At 36.1% G+C, this 21,339-nt stretch overlaps 1 protein-coding gene across 1 annotated transcript in view; it reads left to right on the top strand.

Annotated features, from left to right (window-relative positions):
• Positions 1–21,339, top strand: part of Znf385d (zinc finger protein 385D) — a 354,050-nt gene that overhangs the window by 254,429 nt on the left and 78,282 nt on the right. Inside the window, exon 4 of the mRNA XM_004634180.2 lies at positions 2,622–2,784. Coding sequence (XP_004634237.1) covers positions 2,622–2,784 — 163 coding nt within the window. The remainder of the gene's footprint in view (positions 1–2,621; positions 2,785–21,339) is intronic.

The raw sequence follows: 21,339 nt of genomic DNA, 5'->3' as shown, positions 1-21,339 counted from the left end.
TCTTTGTCCAAAGGAGAAATGAAGAGGTCCAAAGAAATATCTTGGCCAACTGCTGCTTTTTAGAAATCTCTCAGCAGGACTCCCACTTAGGCTTCTGCTTTGTCAATAGCCCCAGAGAGATTAGGTATGGGAAAATAATATATCTAGCCTAGTTGAGTGCACCAGAAAGGTAAGGAGATCTGCTGGGCTTTCTCTTTCACAGGGAAAGTACCTTTATAAGAGACACTTCACTCAAGGTAGACCTATGAGTTATGTAGTCGCTATACACAGATTAGAAGTATATTGCATAACCTAAGAACAGTCCAAACATTCTATAATCATTACAAAAAGACTAAGATAAACTAAATTTAAAAGACTTATCTGTTTAAATTAAGTTTTAAGTTTGTATGTGCATCTCAGTACATTCTCATATCGCAATTACATTGGTCTCCTCTGTCGCAATCACCCCACTATATTCCACGCTCCCTATAGCCGACATGTCCTATTATTTTCTATAGTTTGGACTTTTGCGTAATTCCATTTCCTCAAATTAGGAGGATACTTAGTTACCTTTTTATTAAAAATTAGATAATTCTTAATTAAAATAATTATGAGGGTGCTTTGAGACTATTGCTTAATAAACAATTGAGTATTAGTATGAATTTATTTGCTCTTTTTTAAGGGTGTTAAAATATCAAGTGTCTCCACTCAGAGTCCTCCAGCTACTAGCGATTATGTGAGATCCTTATAACCTTGACCCTCTGAGCCACTTTTTTGCTGAAGAGGATTGGTCTAACTATACCTGTGCAAAGAATTTTTTTTTTTTGTGGAATTTGCTCATTTATTTGTTGTGGAAGCTGTTTTGTTGTGAGTTTCTTATTTTAAATATAGTGATATTCACTTGGCTTAGGAATGGTAATACAAAGTCTAGCCTAATTTGAAATACCACTGAGAAAGTACATGTACTTTAAATCCATTAAATGTATAGTATTTGTATAAGTGAAGATTGCACTGTTACTCAAAACCTAGTCTTTTAATGTATATTATAAAATCAGTCATCTATCTCCATTGTGAGAGGACAAGGTAGTAACAGGGAGAAGGGAGGGGAAGCCATGTAGCCAGTTGCTTAGAGGAAATAACCATGTTGAATATAGTGTATTGTCTTCAAAAAATAGGGCCAAATGATTTGATTTATTGAAAAGGAAAACAAAGCAGGAAAAAAAGTTACACATCTCTATCCATCCAAGTCTTTCCTACATAGAATCAAATTGATTCAATCATTGGTTTCTCTATTAACTATAGCATGTCTTAATTTCCTATTATGCCTCATACTATGTTCTTTGGTGTTATGTGTTGTTGGAGAACGTGTAACTGATGCATGAGTGTGCTTTCTGTTGAAACTGTTCGTAATAAATAATTTACTTGTCCAGTGCTCTTTCAATAAGGGTACCTAGTCCTTCCCTCTCTTGTCTAACCCCTTGCTAGAATGATGCAAATGAGGGTACAGATTATTTATTTATTAAAAAATATTATACTGCAACACCCTGCCTACTGCAGTTGCCAAAATGAAGAGAACAGTGTGATTATTTTCTTATTTTTGCAAAATGGAACATTTTAATAAGAGGTGCAAATAATGGATACTCTAACAGCAGTAGTCACTTATTGAGATTTCTTTCCTATAAGATGATATTTTAAAAGGTTTGGCTTGAAAAACCTGATATAAGAACCTCCTTGTCTACATCACCTCACCATACCACCCCACACTACAAAAACTTTTTCTTTTGAATGAATAAACACTAATGAGTATATACTTCTTTAAAGATAATTTTATGTATCAATTAATGTGTCTCTCTAGTACATGCCCTCAAAATAGTGTTAAGAGAACATAAACTTGAAAACGTGTATCATTATTTAATAATAATGACACAGAAAAATCTGCATTCACCCCATCAGATAGTTAAAGGACCCTGGGCATGGACTGTGACATGAAAAAGCTGTGTGTTAAAGAAGTAATATTACCTTGACTTTTTCAAGGTATACTTGGTAGAAAACTGGGAGAAAGGAAAAATCAGAAACTGCCCAGCTTCTGTGTGGCTCCATTTGGACTCAAGCAGTGCATTTGCCTTTGAACTCTTAAGCTTCAACTTCAGTCTCTGTTGCCCACTTCTCTTGCTATGTGTGAACTTTTCCTGTAGACACCATTTGGGTGCTGTATTAATAAAGCACATTGTAGAAAGGAGAAACACTTTTCTGAACAACAAAAAAATGAGAGCGCCTCTTTTCTAGGGCTTTTGTTAATGCTTGGAAGCCCAGCATCTTTAGTGGCAGAACAAAGGCAGTGCTGGTGTGAATTCTTAGGGATTTCCTCCCCACGAAACTCTCAAAATACTGATGTGTTTGTCTTCAGCCACATTTCCCTTAAGAGACAGGGTAAAATATTTCTCCCTTTTGTCCGAACGTTTTATAACTTGATTCCTGTTGCCCTCCAGCATCATTCTAAATAGAACCTTACTGTTTGGCTATGACCAGAATTAGCTTGAATGGTACCTGTTATTGAAAGGGAGTCTGTATTTGCAGTAATACAGAGAATGCCAGTTTAGAAATGAGCCTGATTGCATGGTTCATTTTGTTCTCCTTTGTAGAGCCAGGCTGCGGCCCACTACAAAGGCACGAAACATGCCAAGAAGCTCAAAGCACTGGAAGCCATGAAAAATAAGCAGAAATCTGTAACTGCCAAGGACAGCGCAAAGACTGCCTTCACCTCCATCACTACCAATACCATCAATACCAGCTCTGACAAAACAGGTTAAGCGATGATCTTTGTTGTTTTCCTCATGGTTGGTGTTTTGGGGTTCCCTCTCTTGTCTAACCCCATGTCTGTTTAATTATGTGTCTGCCACATTGATTCATTCTTGATCCATTTTTCTGTATAAGGGTAATTTTTTTCTCACATTTTTCAATACTCTTAAATTAATTCCCACTTATACTCCAGATTTTGCATTTAAGAAGAGTCCTGTAGCTCTTCAAAGGAACATGGTGGTAATAAAGGCATTGGAAGCCATGTAACTTACATCCCTTTTTGAATAGTGAACCTCTTCAGTGTGTATCCTTAGCATCTTGTGCACAATGCCTTAGTTTATAGCTGCACAGATTTGATTTAGCTGTAGGTGCACAGCACAGTAGGCAAAATAAATCAAGGAGGCCCCAATGAGAGCATTATCGCCGACAGGCTTTATTCTCACAAATTCCAAACAGTGCACTGTTTTACCTGGTAGCTGTGTAATTCTGGGTTCATTATGGTTGAGTAATCTTCCCTCTGCAAATATAGGTAAGTGTTATTGATACTAATTAATCTTTTTAACAGTCTTCATACTGAAATAATGGCCCCTGATTGGCCTCATGGGACAAGTTCTGCAAACAACCAGCTTAATATTAGCCAGTGGGGTTTTCCTATGTTGACATTTTAAAATGCAAAGCCACTGGTCCTCAGATTTTATCTTAATATCATTTATGGATATACCTTTAAAAGTTACTTTCTAAAACAAAAGAGCTAGTACAGGTTATTGACTTCCAATTCGTACAAATGACAATAGTGGGGAAAAGAAAAGATTCCATCATGCTGGAAAGATCTTAACTAGAACATAATCTTTGAGTCCTGACTGACAAAAGTAGAGAGGACTGAACAGTGAACCAGTACAACACAACAAAAAGAATATATTACACATGGTAGCATCCACTGGGCATGTATAAGCTCCTCCAAGAATTTGAGATATTTATTTCTGTGTTGATCTGAAAAGGACAATGATATAGTTCCACAGCACACTGTATGTTCTTTACCTGCACGTCACTGGTAAGTGCATAAAGCCCCTCCCTGAGGACACTGTGTACCACCTAAAGCTGAATACATCTGTCATCTTTGCGCCCTGACACCTGTCTGATGTGTTGCAGACCCTGTGTAAGGTATCTTTTGAATGACTGAGTATTCCTTGACACTTTTCTCCTTTGATATTTCCAAGTTTGTATCATTACATTCCAAACGCCAGGGACACTTATCTTACTCTCACAACTTCGGTATCTAGAAGAAGAGCTGAATTAATTCCATTTTATTAGTTTACATGAAAAGCCTTTGTCTTTTCTACATAGAAGAATCACTGCTATATTTTCAGAGAATGAGGGAATGAGTGATAATACAGGAGGGAAGAGTAGTCTCTGATTCCAGACACAGATGAGGACCCTGTCCCCAGCCACTCTTCCTATAGAGAAATGAAATGAAAGTAGCTTTTTATTGGCAAGAAAGTAGTGGAAAGGTAGAACAAGATGAGTTTGATATAAACAATGAGAGGATCACTTTTGTTTACCCTATTTCTACTCCTAGACATTTTTTAAAAAAATCATAATGCCTATTAAGGCTATTTTGACTGCTTCTTTAATTTCAAAAATCCTTCTTGTTTTAAAGATGTGTATCATCTAAAAGTTCATATATACTTGTATCTAGAACCACAAGCTGGGTCAAGAAATTACCCATTTGTGTTGTCTCTGTTAGGAAAATGAGCTGTTAAAGCAAGGCTCCATCCCTCAGTTTAAAGATTAGAATGTGAATAGTAGTGGACATCAAGGCCCTGTACTTAGAGACCAATGGGAGAGTGCATGTTGGAATGGGCTGTGGAACAGAATTCCATGAAATAAACATGCCAAAGCTTACAACATTCAAAAAGATGGTGAAATGGTGAACCTAGAGAAAACCAGCAAAGCAAAAGGGATAGTAATCTATAAAGTTATTGTAGATCTCCTAAAGCACAAGGAAGAGTGACAAGTGTTTTCCTCATTCATACAGACCATTACCCTGAAAAAGGCATAGAAGATGAGCAACCAAGGATTCCAGCATGTTCACCAGATGTTTCAAACCAAATTTTATCTTTAGGTTTGAATTTCCGCAAAATTCTGTATAGAACCCAAGAAAGCTGCATCCATTTCATCCTTTCTTTCCCATTATGTTATATAAAAATGAAGCATGTGAGCTGACAGATAATGCTTTCTTAAAATAACTTGTCCATTTTACTACTGATTGCTTTCCCATACTGATCATATTTAAACACATATTAAACATATATTAAGTGGTTGTTATTCAGTACAGAATATTTCATACAGCTAGCATGTCCAAAAGTAGCCAGAATAATTGTCTGGTTAAGGAACTTTTTTAGCTTAAAAGCAAGTTTCTCATACTGAAAAAGTGATGCAAAGTAACTTAGCAAATACAACTACTTTGTATTTTTTATTTTATGAAATGACAATTCAGAATTGTCTGATTAAATGCTGTATGGCACTGTCTTGTGATCTTTCTCTAATTTTGATTTTTGAGGAATCATATTTGTTCCCATGTTTACTAATCAGAGTAAAGAAGTTTTTAAGAAATATTTATTTATTTATTTATTTATTTATTTATTTTTGCTACTGCAGGTCAAACTCAGGGCTTTGCACTTGCCAGCCAGGTGCTTATACCAGTGAGATATCACCCTTGCCTAAGCATCGGCAAGTTTATACCACAGCATTAACCAACTCCAAAGCCACGTTGCCCTTGTAACAACTAAGTACTCTTCACTCAGCTTACATATCAACTAATTTGTATTTTCATGGTTTAAACACCTGGAAGCAGCTACTAGTTATACATTGCTGATTACATGGCAGAGGAAAGGAAATGATCAGGAATCTATGAGCTTATCAAGCTATGTTATTTGGAAAGTGGTATATGACATCCGCTCATTTTTCATTGGAAAGTTGCATGGCCAAGCTTGATCACAGAGGAAGACTTTCCCCAGAAGAGGGCAAGCAGATGCAGTACTGCTGAGCAATAATATAACATCCCACTATGCTTTGATGTCTCAGTGTTGTATAATCTTGGCTTCTCCTAAGTCCAATCCAGTCTTTTTGTGGCTATTGTTCATGTACTTGGTTGCCAATACCAGTATTTAATGGGTTAAAAAAATTAGTCCCCATTTTCACCATTGCCCCCTTCTTTCTTTCTGTCCTATGGTTCCCAGTGTTTGGTGCTATCGCTTATAGACTTGAAAGTGACTAGCTGCCTGTGCCCCTTCTTTATGTCAGTCCCTACATATACCTTTGGGACCTACTTCCCTCCAATTCCTGGAAAAATGTCTTTCATGCCTTTCCACATGGCTGTCCAAGTCCTGGCCTGGTGGGTCTGTGCCCAGCTCCTCCAGTTGCCTGAGTTTTCATCTGCTTTCACTCTTGTGTCCAGACAACTGCATGGTCCATGTTATCATCCACTCATATTATGCAGTGCACAAATCACATTATTACCCATTCACACACCTTTGGTTTATTTTATTCCACCCTGATGGCCATCCCTGCTGTGCATACGGCCTATTCTTCCAGCCTTCCTATCCACTGCTTATTTGCACTATGTAATGCCAGAGCTCTATCTTGACTTTCTATCATTTCTTTTTTGACTCTTTTAAATCTCTCTGTAAATTCAGTTGTTGTTCTTTCCTACCTCTTGCCTATGACATTCCATAACTATTCATTTTTCTACAGCTAATTTATAATATTTCATTGAAAATAAAATTTTTAAAGTCTTTATGTTTTATCCTTTGCTATATGGGATAACCCCTGGGAGTACATATTTGTTTGATCTTTTTATTTCATGATATGTGTAACAATTTTTACACTGACAGTAATAAGCAAAAAAGTAAACAGTTATAAAACTTCAAGCAAGCAGTGCTATATTTTTGCTTCTGAACCATAGTAAAGCATTAGATTTTCATATTTTTGTATGTGTGGTTCTATGAAAGAATAATGGTTCTCATTAATGCGTGGAATCTAGTAATGTTGGTCATCAAATTTCAGTTATAAGTTTTAATAAGGGTCATCAAGTGTAATCTCAAAGAAGTATTTTTTGGATGTTTTATTTTTTAGATTCTAGTTGCACAAGTAAAGAACACTTGACATTTCTAATGGCCCTTCAGTGACTATCGATCAGGAAATAATTAGCTTATTGAGTACATGGATTGGCTTAGTCATCTAATTGGTAAGGTTTGAGAACATTTCTTCCTAGTTTTATCACCTAATTCTCTTTATCACGTTTCAGTGAATGCAAATATAGTCGTCAGACAAACTTACTGAAATACAGTTTATATTTGCACTTTTCTCTCTCAATACTCAGTCAACTTGTATTCTTTTTCCTGTCTGTTATGTCTGTCTGTCTCTCTCTCTCTCTCTTTCTCTCTTTTTCTCTCTCTCTCTCCATCTCTCCACTTAAAACTGTAATTCATGGATATTGCCTTCATCTAGCTCAAACATATGTAATAAAGTACTTTTGAATCTATTGTTGAAAAGGTCCATGAAGGCCAAAGAGCCATGACTTGATATTGATTAATAATTGGCACTCAATGTTTGTTGAAATTCCAAAAAATTGGTTCAGACTTAGAGTGATAATAAAGAGATTTTTTTCTAATGATAAAGAAGATATCTAATGCAAAGTGATGTCCAGTGACTGAAGAAAACACATGCATAAAGACTGGGTAACAAAGCCCCAGGGAAGAATTAGGGGCCTTGGGTGACATATCGATATTTTCCTTTATTGGATTTTATTCTACTGAACAAGCTGTTGATGCAAGACTCTGCCAGACAAAGTGAGGAGCATACATTTTTATATATATTTAGGTAAAAGTCAAATTATGGAAATACTGAAACAGTGATAAAGGTAGTAGAAGTGGAGATTTCAAAGAGAAACTGACCTCATGGTCATTTTCAAGATGGTTTACAGTGCAAGAAAACTATAAATTAGCAACTACTTTGAAGACTACTTTTATGTTTTCATAATGAAAGAGAGTTCTCTTTCTTCAATAATTTTTATTTTATTAGAATGTCTTCTCAATTCTTGGCAGTTTATGGTCATTTTGGAGAGTGGCTACATGTACATATTATGTCTTCTTTCTCTTTCTCTTTCTTTCTTTCTTTCTTTCTTTCTTTCTTTCTTTCTTTCTTTCTTTCTTTCTTTCATTTTCCTTCAAACCTCTCCTCTTCCCTCCCCTCCCCTACTTCCCATTCTCTTATCCTATATAACTTGTCTTAGATCATGTTATGGCATAGAGTGATGACAAGAACTGGGGTTAGGAGCTTCCTTACAAGTCACACCTTACTCCTCTCTTTCCTCATCCCCTCCTCCCCATTGCTTGCCCTTACTCCCTTGGAACAACTCCCTATGGTAAAAATCTATTCCTTTGTCCCTTATAATTTTCTTTGTTCATCCTTTGCCACACTCAAATAAGAGATATCACATGGTATTTAGGTTTGTATGTCAGGTTTACTTAACACAACATTTTTCTTTGTTCCTACAAATGTCTCAAATCTGTCATGCTTTATAACTGAGTAGTATTCCAATCCGTGTAAGTACTACATTTTCTTTATTAAGTTGCCTGTTGATGGGTTTATAGGCTACTTCTAAGATTTAACTATTATGAATTTTGCTTCTGTAAACATTGCTATGAATGTCACACTGTAGTATAATGACTTAAGCTCTTTGTGGATAATACCTAACAAGGGAATAACAGGATCATGAAATTTCTACTTTCAATTCTTTAGAAATACTCCATATTAATTTTCATAATGGTTTTGCTAGTTTACATTCTCACCAATGATTCAAGAGAATTCACTCTTCACCATGGACATTCTAGCATGTGTTATTGTTTGATTTCTTAATGGTAGAATTCTTTCTGTCATAAGATGGATTATTAGCATTCTTTTAATTTGCATTTGTCTAATAGCCAGAGATGTTGAACTTTTTTTTCATATACTGTTTGACCATTTGTGTTTCTTCCTCTGTGAGGTATCTGTTCATTTATATTGTACATTTCTTGACTGGATCTTTAATTTCAGGTGGCTTAACTATTTTTTAAGTTCTGTAGATATCAGTCTTCTGTCTGAGAATTAGCTGGCAAATTTTTCCCATTTCGCATTGTTCCTTATTCTATTGCTTGATTCTTTTGCTGACCAGGAGCCTTTTAGTCTGATATAATCCCACGTGTTGATACTTGCTGCTATTTATTGTACAATCATAGTTGTTTAGAAGGACCTTTCCTACATCTGTGTCAAGCATTTTACATATTATATCATCCTGAAGATTTAATATTTCTGCATTAATATTTAGTTATTTGATGCATTTTGATTTTAATTAGAGAGAGAGAGAGAGAGAGAGAGAGAGAGAGAGAGAGAGAGAAAGAGAGAGAGAGAGAGAGGTGCAAACAGGTAATTAGTTTTCCCAGCATCACTTATTAAATAGGTTATCTTTCTTCCCAACATGTGCTTTGGGCCCCTTTGTCAAAGATTAAATGTTTGAATATGTATGAGAAACTTTCTGCATCCTAAACTTTTCCTCTGATATTTTTGTTCTAGTACCATACCTTTTTATTTGATTTTTTAAAATCTTATGTATCTGGTACAGGGTGTCACTATGTAGCTCAGACTTGTAGTGATCCTCCTGTTTTTAGCCTTCCCAGCACTGGGATTACAGGTGTGCACCACCACTCCCGGACTTGATCACCAGGCTCAGCATGCCTGATGGTAGGGCTGGTGCAGCATGCAGTACCAGGTATTAAACCCCAGCCCCTGCACTTGCTGAAGTAGGTACTTAATCTACTGAGCTAGCTTTCCAGCCCTTTTATTTGATATTTTAATTTTTAGCAGTTCTGTTTTATGCAAATAGGGACTCCAGTGCATACATTTCTATCATGTTGTCTCTTTTTGTTGGAGTGTTCCTTTAACAAGTACATAGTGACTTTCTTTGTCTCTTCTAATCAGTTTTAACTTGAAGTTTACCATGCCTGATAGTAGGAGTGCCACTCCTGTTTGTTTTTTGTTGTCTTGGTGCATTAAATGTTGTTTTCTCTCCTTTAATTATTAATCTATTAATTATTAGTCTATTAATATATTTTTGAAATAATATCTTGAATGCAACATTGTTGGATTCTGTATTTTGATCCAGTCTGCCAGTATATGTCTTTTAATTGGAGAGCTGACGATATTAACAATGAGAGATACTAGTGAGATATTTTTGTTATTTACTATCATGACTTTATCAGTTGGTGTTATCATTTTTCTTTTCCTAATATTTTTTGTTGCTCTTACCCATTGACCTCACTAGTTTCTGCTATATTTTTAGCTATCTACAATTTGTTATTTCTGTTGAAAGTTGTAGTAAATATTTTCTCTAGAGCTGGTTTAACACTCATGTACCTTCTGAGCTAGAACTATTTCATGGAAATATCTCATTTCTCCATCTATTTGGAAAGATAGCTTTGCTGGGTATATTAATTTGCATTGGAAAGTACTTTCCATTAGGACTTAAAATAATTTACTGAAGTTTTACTGACCTTCAATGTTCGTGCTGAGAAATCTGCTGTGATTCTAATTGGTTTACCTTTATATGGGAATGTTTATTCTTCTCTCCCTGTCTTCTAAATTTCTGTAGTTTTTGTTTTTATGTTTTTCTGGATATCTGTGAATTTGATGAGGAGACACCTTGGTAAAATTCTCATTTCATCATAATTTTTTGGTGTCCAATAAGCATTGCTTACCTTTATTTTAAACTTTTCATATATTTGGGAAATTTTCTTTCATGATCTTTGTAAGAGTGTTTGTAAATCCATCTGTGCTGTCTTCTAGTGTTTCTCTAATTTCAAGGAGACTTAGTCTGGTTTTCTTGCTGTCATCTAGTAGATGCTAGGTAATCTCCTGTTCTGTAACTCTTTTTGGCTTCTTTAAGCTCTTCGTCATCATTCACTATTGTGTCCTTAATATCAGACAGTTTTCGCACTGTTCACTTCTGCAATACATGACTTTGATGCTGATTTTGTTTTTTAGATTTCAGCTATTTCTGTCTGACATATTTTTATGGAATCAATATCCTTGCTGATCCTGTCATTCAAAGTTTGAAACATTTTGGTTAGATTGTTCAGTTTTTTTAACTAATTCCTTCTAATTTTGCCATAAGCATATTGAGTATAATTGTTATAGTCTTTTAGTTTATTTCCTCTGTGAATTCATCTGTTTTATTCTTTTTAAAATAACTTTTTGTACATTTCTGCTACCTGATATTTGTTTGTGACTGCTGCTCTGCCTCAGAATTTAGGGGTCAGGAGTCAAGATCTTTCATTTCCTTGTTTCCGCATGGTCCTCTCTTGTTCTCCTCCCTTGTATGGAGAGTAGGGTTACTTCCCTTACTAGAAAAGGAAGGGAAGTTTGTGGTTTATATGAGCATTTTTAGTATGTTGTTGCCTCCCTGTGAACGTTTCAGCTTTTTATGCTCAGCATTATTGTGTGCTCTTTCTGTTGTGTTAAACGATTTCAACTCTATATTTTGCCATAAGAATTATTCAGTTTTTAACAGCATCCACAGATTCACTCTTAAAACACTTCTGTGAGATAATTCTTGTGATTGCTCTTCCCTTTGTTGATTCTCTGTTCACACTAGGACAGTTTATTATTTGTGGTTGCTGTGTAGTGCATTGGTGAGATGGGGTGGGGAGACTGGGGTACATTTGGGTGAGTAGTGTTAGGCATCAAGGGGGAAGTGTGAAAGGGAGACTAGTGTTAGGTAAAAAGGAAAGATTAATGTACAGTGATTCATTGGAGTATTTTCAATGAATTGAGTTGAAGATTTAGTATTGGTAGTTTTCAAAGGCTGTTTTGTGAGGCAGGAATCAGGCATGAATGAAAGCGGGTTCACTTTGTGATTGAGGAAAGCTATGTGGTTATCATACCTGCTTATAGGAAGGACAGTAAGTTAAGGAAAATAGGGAAGAGCCAAAGGCTTAAGATGGGGAGGATCAAGGAAGTACTCTAGTGAAGCCAGGAGTGACTGTGAGAGAGCTAAGTAAAGGGAATTTAAAAAGTTGGGAGGAAATGTTTATGTGTTGGAGAGGGAATAAGGAAATATTTTAATGATACTGTCTCAAGAATTTGAGGTGAAGAAACTGTATAAAAAGCTGAGGTGGGAAAGAATATAGACACTTATTAAATCAGTGCCAATGAAAAGCACATTTACAAGAGTAACAACACATGAAACCATAATAGATTATAACCTAAGTTACTGTTACTAAGTAAATCAGAAAACATAAAAAATTAAATCAATAAGAATCTCAAGGGAACGCAAATTAGATATTCCAGTGAAACATTGCATATTCCTAAGCAGCTTCTTTGCCAGAGGGCCTAAGGGCTCCCATCCCAATAGCTCCTCTGCTTTCGCCATGGCAATGCTAAAGCTAACTCAAACTCAGGACTTCCTTCTACCAGGTCGCAGACAGTCATGCAGAGTTGATCCAGTCCAAGTTTTTGGATTAGGAACGCTTGCTGTCCACCTCCTTGGGTGTAGTGGTAGATTTTGCAGACAAGTTCATGGGTGCTAAATTATTCACTTAGGAATATTCTTATACAATCAGTTCAGCTATAGCACTTGCAGCTAGTCTATTATGTCACTTTCTGTCAGGGTTAGTTGAGAAAAAGAGCATACCATGAGATTCTGTTTTTTGTCTTCTTTTACCAGTGAGCACACAGCACCAACATGAGCTTCCAGTTCTGTGTAACTGAGGGTGAAGCTGCCCTCTGTCTGCAGGGACCAAGTCTGTGGTCACCAATCCCTTCATCTCATGAGACTTTCCCCACTCTGCTTGCGAGTTGCCGGCAGTCTCCTGTGGCTATCCTTCCCTCATCCACTCTGGAAACTTGGTACTGTGACACAGCCAAGGTACTGCTCTGTAACCAAGGTTGAAGCACCCAGCCCTTCCCTACTGTAGCACTCCCTCAGCTCTTGCTCCATGCCACCCTGTCCTTGGGCGCTTGTATAGTGGTCGCTGTCCAACTGTGGGCACTGGAGGGCTGTTCAGGAAGCAGTCTCTCATGGTCTTCCTGCTGTCTGCAGCTGTGTAAAATTCTCCTGATCTCAATGCAGTTCTCCATGAGCGCAGAAGCTGTTAGTTTCCCTCTGCTTCTGGCTGGTAGCCGATCAAGTGCTGTCAGCAGCATTGTGCTTTCTTTTCTAAGGCAAGGTTCATGTCTTCTGTATCATTTAATCTTGTTTTCTCCTCCTCTCTCTGTTTCCTGTGATTCTTGTGTACCCTCTTTTCCCTTTGGTTGCTCTCCAAGCTATTGTTTCCAGACTCCAGAGACCATCCTAGAGAAGCTGAGTGGTTTCCACTCACTGCTCTGCCATTCTTGTTTCCTCTTGGCTTTCCTTGATTTAGGCTTTAAATGTAATAAGCACTAAAAATTATTCCAACCTGGGTTTGACTTCTGAAGTCCTTCATTTCTTATGTATTTGTGTGAGACATTGTATGTTGTATGTTACTGATAAACACTATACAAACTTCTGTATATAAAAGATTATGTTTTTAATGCCTGTCTTTAAGGTATTTCATTATAGCTGGTCTTCATAACCAGCATTGATTTCTCCAGGAAGAGGAACATGTCTTTTGTGGATTTTAAATCTATACCTCTGTTGAAATTTGACTTGAAAAGTAGCATATTTCAATGGACTCTTACAGACCTGGTACATTGGCTTACAAATGTCCCTCTTACCCTCAGCTGTCTCTTGGGGTACTTCTTTTCAGTCATTCTCATGCACAAAGCCTCTGTATGAGAATCACTCCTGTGCTAAAGGATCTCACTGCATGCATGTCAGCCCAGGAGGTGAAGCACCAATGTAAGACCATTCATGCCTAAAGTGGTCCTTCTTTTTGTTAGCACTGGCTCAAGATTGGTGAAAAAAAAGGATTTTTATCAAGTGTTCCTTTCTCAGGTTCTGTGGTAAGTGCCAGCACAGTGTTCTAGAGGCAGATCTTTAGAGAGATTCAAAAATAGAAAAGAAATTCAAAAGAAGAGGAGGAAAAAGCATATATATATATATATATATATATATATATATATATATATTTAATGTAGTTCCAGCAATTTTGTATGTGCATCAATAATGACAAATTATATCTTATAGTTGACCAGAATTTCTTTTTCTGTTCTTTATCATGCTTGAGTAAATAAAAGATGAATGATATTTTGCTGTTTCTGTTAGACTGATAAAAGTTTTGACTTAGGTGTGTTACACAAATTTGCTCCTCGAATCATGAATGTTCACAATAAATTCTTCACCTTGACAGTAACACTCTCCAACATAATGCATGAATGCAGCTGAAAAGATACGGACCTCTTAAGGGACATGCCTCACCTGTAAATTGTTTATTCCTCCAGCCCCTTGAATAGACCTGTTCTTTCCACCTACCAATTGCATTTCCTCCTCTCCCCCAAAATAAGCAATATTGGCAGGCAGCACATCCCAGCTTCCAGCACATATGGATGGCTTCTATTATAATCTGACAGCTAATGAGAATAAATGTTTAATATCACTTATCTGAAAGACACCCCTTAAATGTGTCCCATTCTAGTTTGTAATGAAATTTGCTTATTTGAGCACCCGTACTGCATGCACTTTGAATGTGTCCTACTAAACCCTTTCCACATCTCTTTCAGGGTCTTAACTTTTTTTTTTTTTCCATGATAAAAGAAAACCTAGAAACCTATTTTAAAAGGATGGAACTGCTTTTATTATTTCAGCCTCAGGAACCTCAGAGACCAAACCTGGTGATAGAACCAAACTTGAATGAGAACTGAGTGTGGTTAGGTCCTGTTTGGAAGGGCTAGGGGAGAAGAGATTAGATAATTTGGGGACGAGTTAATTATCTGGGGAGGAGGAAAGAGACATGACAAAGTGTCTCTGGATGTGAGGCTGATTTTATTGGAGTATTTTTAGTTGAGTCAAAGATTTAGTATTGCTACTTTTCAGATGCTGTTTTGTGGGGCAGGAATCAGATATGTATGATATGGGGTTCACTTTGTGATTGAGGAAATCCGTGTGACCTCTGAAGGTGTCCAGTCTTCTCTTCTTCGATAGGAGTTACATTGTGTGGCTGATAAGATTTCTGTAGAAGGGAGTCTTGCCGCTTGAGTTCCTTTATAAAATTTATTCCTGAAAGGATTCGAAGAGTTCAGAGAAAGCCCTGCACTGCATTTGGTGTTCCTCACTTGCTATTAGTTTGAAGAGAACAGCATTCCAACGTGGCGCATTTGGGGTATAGCATCTCCTGAACTTCAGTGTAGATGCCTATGTGTTGCATCTGCACTGTTTATCTGTGACTGTCTGTATCAGAAATACCAAATATATAGAATAAATGATTAGCACAATGCTTAACCCATATGTATGATATGTGAGATATCTAGATAAAATTTCAAAAATAAATTAGAACTCCCAGTGGCATCATGTACAGATGCCATCCTCCAGGAAATAATCTGTCTCTGGATGTGCTCATTGAGAAAGGTTTTTTTTTTCCCCAAATTTTAATGCCATTTTTAGAATTGAACTGAGTAAATATAAGCTTTTATAATAAAATATATGTGCTGTAAAATAGAAATCATAAATGTAACAAGGGAGTTAAATGATAATCAAATATGACAAAATGCATGAGCACCAATAAAAACATGTGGACAATTAGAGAATTTTGTCTCCAATTTCAGAAAGTAAAGCATTTTAATCTGATAGGATTACAAATAAAGTGTGAAAAAAACATGGTAACAATATATTTCTTTATACTTACGAAGTTATGAAGTTGCTCTGGGTTCTCAGTAAAAACAAAACACAACCTAAAACAGGTATTTGAATTAAGTCATACACTTACATTTAGTCCCTGTGAATTCAAAGAGTCTGCATATGGTGTTAGACTGGTTTTGAGATATAGCCCTGGTCTATCCTTTCTGTCAGTTCCCTACATCTCATTTCATTTCTAGCCCCAGAACATCACTTGAAAACTGGAATCAAGTGATTTCACCTAAGGCAACCCTCCCTTAGCTTCATCACATCCTATGTGTTGCGTACCCAGAAGCCTGTGCATGTTGCGTGTCAGTGATGCCACTGCGAATGTAACACACAAACAGTATTTATGTCTGATTCACCAGCTGGCTGATTCCTACTTCCAGGCTTCTGTGTCAACTTAATCCTGGCACATATTCCGATTGTTTTGTTTGTTTTTTAACGTATTTGGTTGCTGCTGGGTCTCACTACACAGCTCAGACTCATGGTGATCCTCCTGCTTTCAGCCTCCCCAGCTCCAGGATTGTAGGTATGCAGCACTATGCCTGGTCTCAGTGGCCAACATAGCACACCCAGGGATGGGGCTGATATTGAATGTGGTGCCAGGCATTGAACCACGGTTCCTGTGCTTACCTAAGCAGGCAATTTAGTCTGCTGAGCTATCTTGCTGGACACCCGATTATTTACCTTCCTGTTTGTCAAGTGGTGCTTTGAGCTCCTTGAAAGAATTTACACTATCTTTCTCTTAACAATGAGCATAGTTTTTAGTTTTACATATTAAAATATCAATACGTAGTACAGAAGTTTTTCAGTAAGATTGCTCCAAAAATCCTATAAATGTTAAAAACAATATGTTCCCTGTATATAGTAACAGTTGGACTGCACATAATCTAGATGTAATAGTAGCTGATCTCTACTACATTCACCTCCTTTGTCATAGCAATTGAAGGCATTCACCAGCATAGCTCAGATTTTGAATGTGCAACCAGTGGGATGAGCATTTCCCAGAGACAGCATGAAATTAAGTTGGTATTTTAATTATCATAATTGCATTTAGATTCATCATGAAATTACTGTGCTACTTCAGTTTCTAATGAGAGTTAAGAACATTTTTAAAAGCTATATTCAGTCAAGTTGACTATGTATTGAACTTTGAGATGTGACATTGGTAGTAGGTTAAACTTGGGGGCAGAAAGCAGATTTCATTCCAAAGGGAGCAGTTATTGCCACTTTGCCAGTGAATAGTCTGTCTGTAGTTTGCTTTTATTTTGTCATTACTGCTTTTTTAGTCCAGAGTTGGCAATATTTTACTTTTTTGTGATTGCTCAGACTAAATCAATCACCCTCAGACTAACAGATGATGTGCGGACAAAATGTAAGGTGAAGGTCAGGATGCAAAATGTGTAGCAGTAATGATATTGACCAATTTGTTCTTTTTTTTTTTTTTTTTTTTTTTTTTTTTTTTGGTTTTTTTTGTTTTACCTCCTGTTTCCTTGCCAGTAAAACCAAATAAACCACAGGAAAAAGTGCTGCTTTTCTTCTGTGCTTATCTGAAATAGAAGTTTATAGAAAAGAGAAATTTTCTCATGCTTGACTGAAATGATCAGAGATTTGAGAGTCTGATTTATTGTTTTTATTTTTATTTTTTAGCATTTTTTAAAAAATGTATTTTGACACAAGGTCTCGTTATGCAGCTCAGACTCATAGAGATCCTCTTGTTTCAGCCTCACCAGTGCTGGAATTACAGGTATGCACAACCACACTGAATTTGGGTGACCAGCTCAGTGCACCCAGGGTGGGGTCAGTATGGCATGTGGTACCAGGGATCAAACTCAGGTCCTTGTGCTTGCTAGGCAGTCGCTCAGACCACTGAGCTATCTCCCCTGCCTGAGAGTCTGATTTATTAACTCTGGATTATTTATCTACCTTTCTGTAAATCCATTCATTCATACTTACTGATACATCTACAAGTATTTTTGAGATATATAAAATACTGCAGCAATGAAAACCAAGATCCAGATGACGAGTTCTACCAAGGTAGAAAATATTATGTGTTAAAATAAGTGTCAGTGTTTCTAATTCCATAAATAATTCCTTTGGTGGAATGCTGCATATAGTGAATTCTTGCTATTTTCTAGTAACTTTATGTAATTTTTGTTTAGTAGTCACTTATGATTGTGGAGGAGAGGTAGAACAGAAAGCTGTGATAAAATATTACAAAAGACTTATGCTAGTGGCCTGTGAATGTTGTAAGAATACCTAACACTTGAAATTAGACATGCATAAATTAGACATGAAGAAACAATGTTCTAAGTTAAGAAACTCCACTAAGGTCAAGAAATTTGTCAGAGGAAAAGCTGCATTGTGAACTGGGGTCTGCCTGCGCCCAGGGCCTCTAGCCTAGGCAGCAAAACACTTAATCTTCTCATGACCCTCGATAACACTAATTCTCATTTTGTTTCTAGCTGATATCACCATGTCTGTTAGATTTATCTGAGTAGTCCCTATCACTTAATAAAACCTTCAAACATCCGTAAGGATGTTGTTGCAAACACTTTTCCCTGGATATCAAAAGTTGGATATGTTTAAGAGCCTAATATTTATGTCTACACATGATTAATGATCTTCACAGTTGTGTTATTGTTTTCACCTACCTGAAAGCTGATAAGAGAAAATAAGGTCAAGGACTGAAGCATAATATTTGTCTATATTTTGTTATTGAAGTGTCATACTATTATTTTTATTATTTTGCCAAATAAAAGATCTGCTTGTTACTGAGGATAACATTATTTGTCTCCTTATATAAAATATATGGTAGATAATTTAGGATTTGCATGAGAAACCATTTCAATCTCAGTTATTCTGTTTATGCTTAAATTTATAGTATCATACAGCCAATAATAGAATTCCCTGCAAGAATGAAGTTGGATTTTAAATTAAAAATAGTTTTCTTTTGTATAAAGTGTTCATTTTCCCATAAGAATGTACAAAATGATCCAGTGAAGATACAGTATTACCTACATTAGAAGTGATTAGCATTGTATAACATATGTGTAATATCTTAAGAATGTCACTAAGGAAAAGTATTCTGATCTTTTTTTTAAAAAAATATGATAGTGATGTATTAAAAGTCTCATAATCTAGAAAGGATTGTTTCATCCCAAAATTACATGTGCTCTTGTATGTCACTAAGATATTTTAGATCACTAAATATTGATATGTAAGCTCCAGTTATCTCCCAGTATCCACAGGAGATTGGTTCCAGTACCCTGTGCAGGCATCAAAATCCATGGATGCTTACTTCTCTCATCTCAAATAGCACAGCATTTTTATATAACCTATGAATATCATCCCATGTACTATAATACTCTAAAATACCCATAATTCTAGGTACAGTGTGAATGCTAAGTAAAATAGTTGTTACAATATATTATAGTGGCATTAATTTATTGAAAAAGTCTGTACATATTCAAAACATTTATTTTTTTTAATACTTTGTATTTGTTGAATCCATAGATGAGGAACTTGTCACTATGGGGAGCCAGTGATAATGTGGCTGAGAGTGCAAAAGTCACAAAATTTTTTCTACAAAGTTCAATTTCTGGACAAGAAAAAAGTAGTTTTTATGTCTATAGCTTCTTACAAAGTTACCCCTTTTAATTAATATCATATAAAATATTACATTATATTCTCTTACCCAAAACAAAATAAAGCTAACAAATACAGGGTTATTTCTTACATACTGATATTCTGACTTTAAAGAATTTGTTTGGCAAAGAAGACTGTATCTAAAATGGGGAGGAAGTCATGGTTGCCTCTGGAGTAGTACAAACAGGTCATCACTCTCTCATCACTAAATAGTATGTACAGTATGTTAGTGATACATCGTCTGCCTTACAGCTATTTCAGATACTAGTGTGTATCAACTTTTGTGTCCTAGTCAGTAGCAGTGCTGAAATTCCTAAAAGATGAAAAGATCTTTAAAATTTTGGATAAAACACATCTCATTTAGCACAGTAAGTGAAAACATTTCTTCTAAGTAATCTAAGATTCTTAGAAGATTTTATTTCTGTGCTCCAACATTATTGAATAACTATGATTACAAAAGTAATAGAATAATTCTCTTGCCATGTCTGTCAGGACATGAGTGTATCCATCCACTATTATAGTCTTATTCAAAAGCCAATATTGTCTATCAAATTTCTAAATCATGGAGAGGATCACATAATTTCTCTGTGGTGTATCCTGCAGAAATTTAATTCTCATAATGCAAGTAAGTACTTGATTTGCATGATCTTTTCTCCCACCACAAATGCATTCATTTAGAGTCTGTAAAACAAGCCAACGAAATTTGTGGGCACACACTCATCAGGTTGATTCAGCTCAACTATAGGATTTAAAGAAAATTTGACTTCACTTAAAACCTTATAAAGGCCTTTACTTTATCTTCCCCCAAATCCTACCCAGTATAAACCTCTGTACATTCAGGAGTTCCTGATTTTTATCAGCTGTCTTCTTATTTCAGTAAAAAATAAAACATTCATTATGATGCACCACCTTTCCTCTTCTGGTCAACACACATATTTATTTATGAATATCTTGAATTGAAATCAGTTTTAACATTAGCATTATACAAATCACCTGCATGGATATATAGAATCTCTATGCATTAAGTTATGAAATGATAAATATCCAAAATAAAAAAATGGTCTATTTCTGCTCAGGGCTCAATATTATGTTTTCTGCAAGGAACCAAAAGTAAATATTTTAGCCTCTGTCACAACTTGTCAGGTCTGATACTGCTGTATAAAAGCAGCAGTTGGAAATATGTAAATACACAAGTGCGGCTGCATTACATAAAGTTTCATTTACTAAAGGAGGCAGCAGGCCTGATGTGGCTCATGGGTGATACTTTGTTAATATCCAGTCTCAATACTTCGCAAATATTCCTCTTGCTCCAGTTGTCTCTCTATGCAAAATAAACCAATCCAAATTTTGCAGTGAAAAAATCACTTTTTGTTAATAGCTTTTCTGAGACGGGTGGTTGATTGAAATGAAGCAGACCTTGCTGCCATAGGTGGGGATGTGGGTACATCTGTATTGAGTCAGATGACAGCTTTGTGAACCTCAGCCAAGATTACACAGGAGCATGTGCTAGTGGAGTCTGCATATGGATGACCTGGCCCTTTTCACAGCATGGAATCTGGTATAGATGACAACCAGGTGGAAGCTTTATTTCCTTTTATAACGTCATCTCTAATGTCTCAGTTCTTTTCACTGCACTCTGTTGGTTGAGACAGACACAAGGTGATAAGGGATAGATTCCACCAGAGAAAGGCAGTGTAATAAGATCACACTGTAAGAACTTCATAGGTAAAAGCTATTGCTATGAGTATATTTGGGAAATGTACATTTCCACAGCAATATTTTATTTATTTAATTATATTTTGATTGGAACAATAGCAGTAGAATAGACAAGGTAGAAAGATTTGGGGAGTAACAAGGAAGAAATCAGGACAATGCCTCAAGCAGCCAAGCGCTGAAATCAGATTTGTGTAAGATTCAAAACATCAAACTCATGCATTTTAAGGAAGAAGAAAGGAAGGAAGGGGAAAAAAACCGAATATTTACAAAAGATGAATCAGTAGTTTCAAATGGTTAAAGAAAGACTGTGAATCAAATCCAGGCCACGAAGGACATCAGTAAGTGGT

This window comes from Octodon degus, unplaced genomic scaffold (assembly GCF_000260255.1).
Source record: "Octodon degus isolate 3935 unplaced genomic scaffold, OctDeg1.0 scaffold00059, whole genome shotgun sequence".
Lineage (NCBI taxonomy): Eukaryota > Metazoa > Chordata > Mammalia > Rodentia > Octodontidae > Octodon > Octodon degus.
Note: the sequence above shows the minus strand (reverse complement) of the source record. Positions and strands in the feature narration are given on the sequence as shown.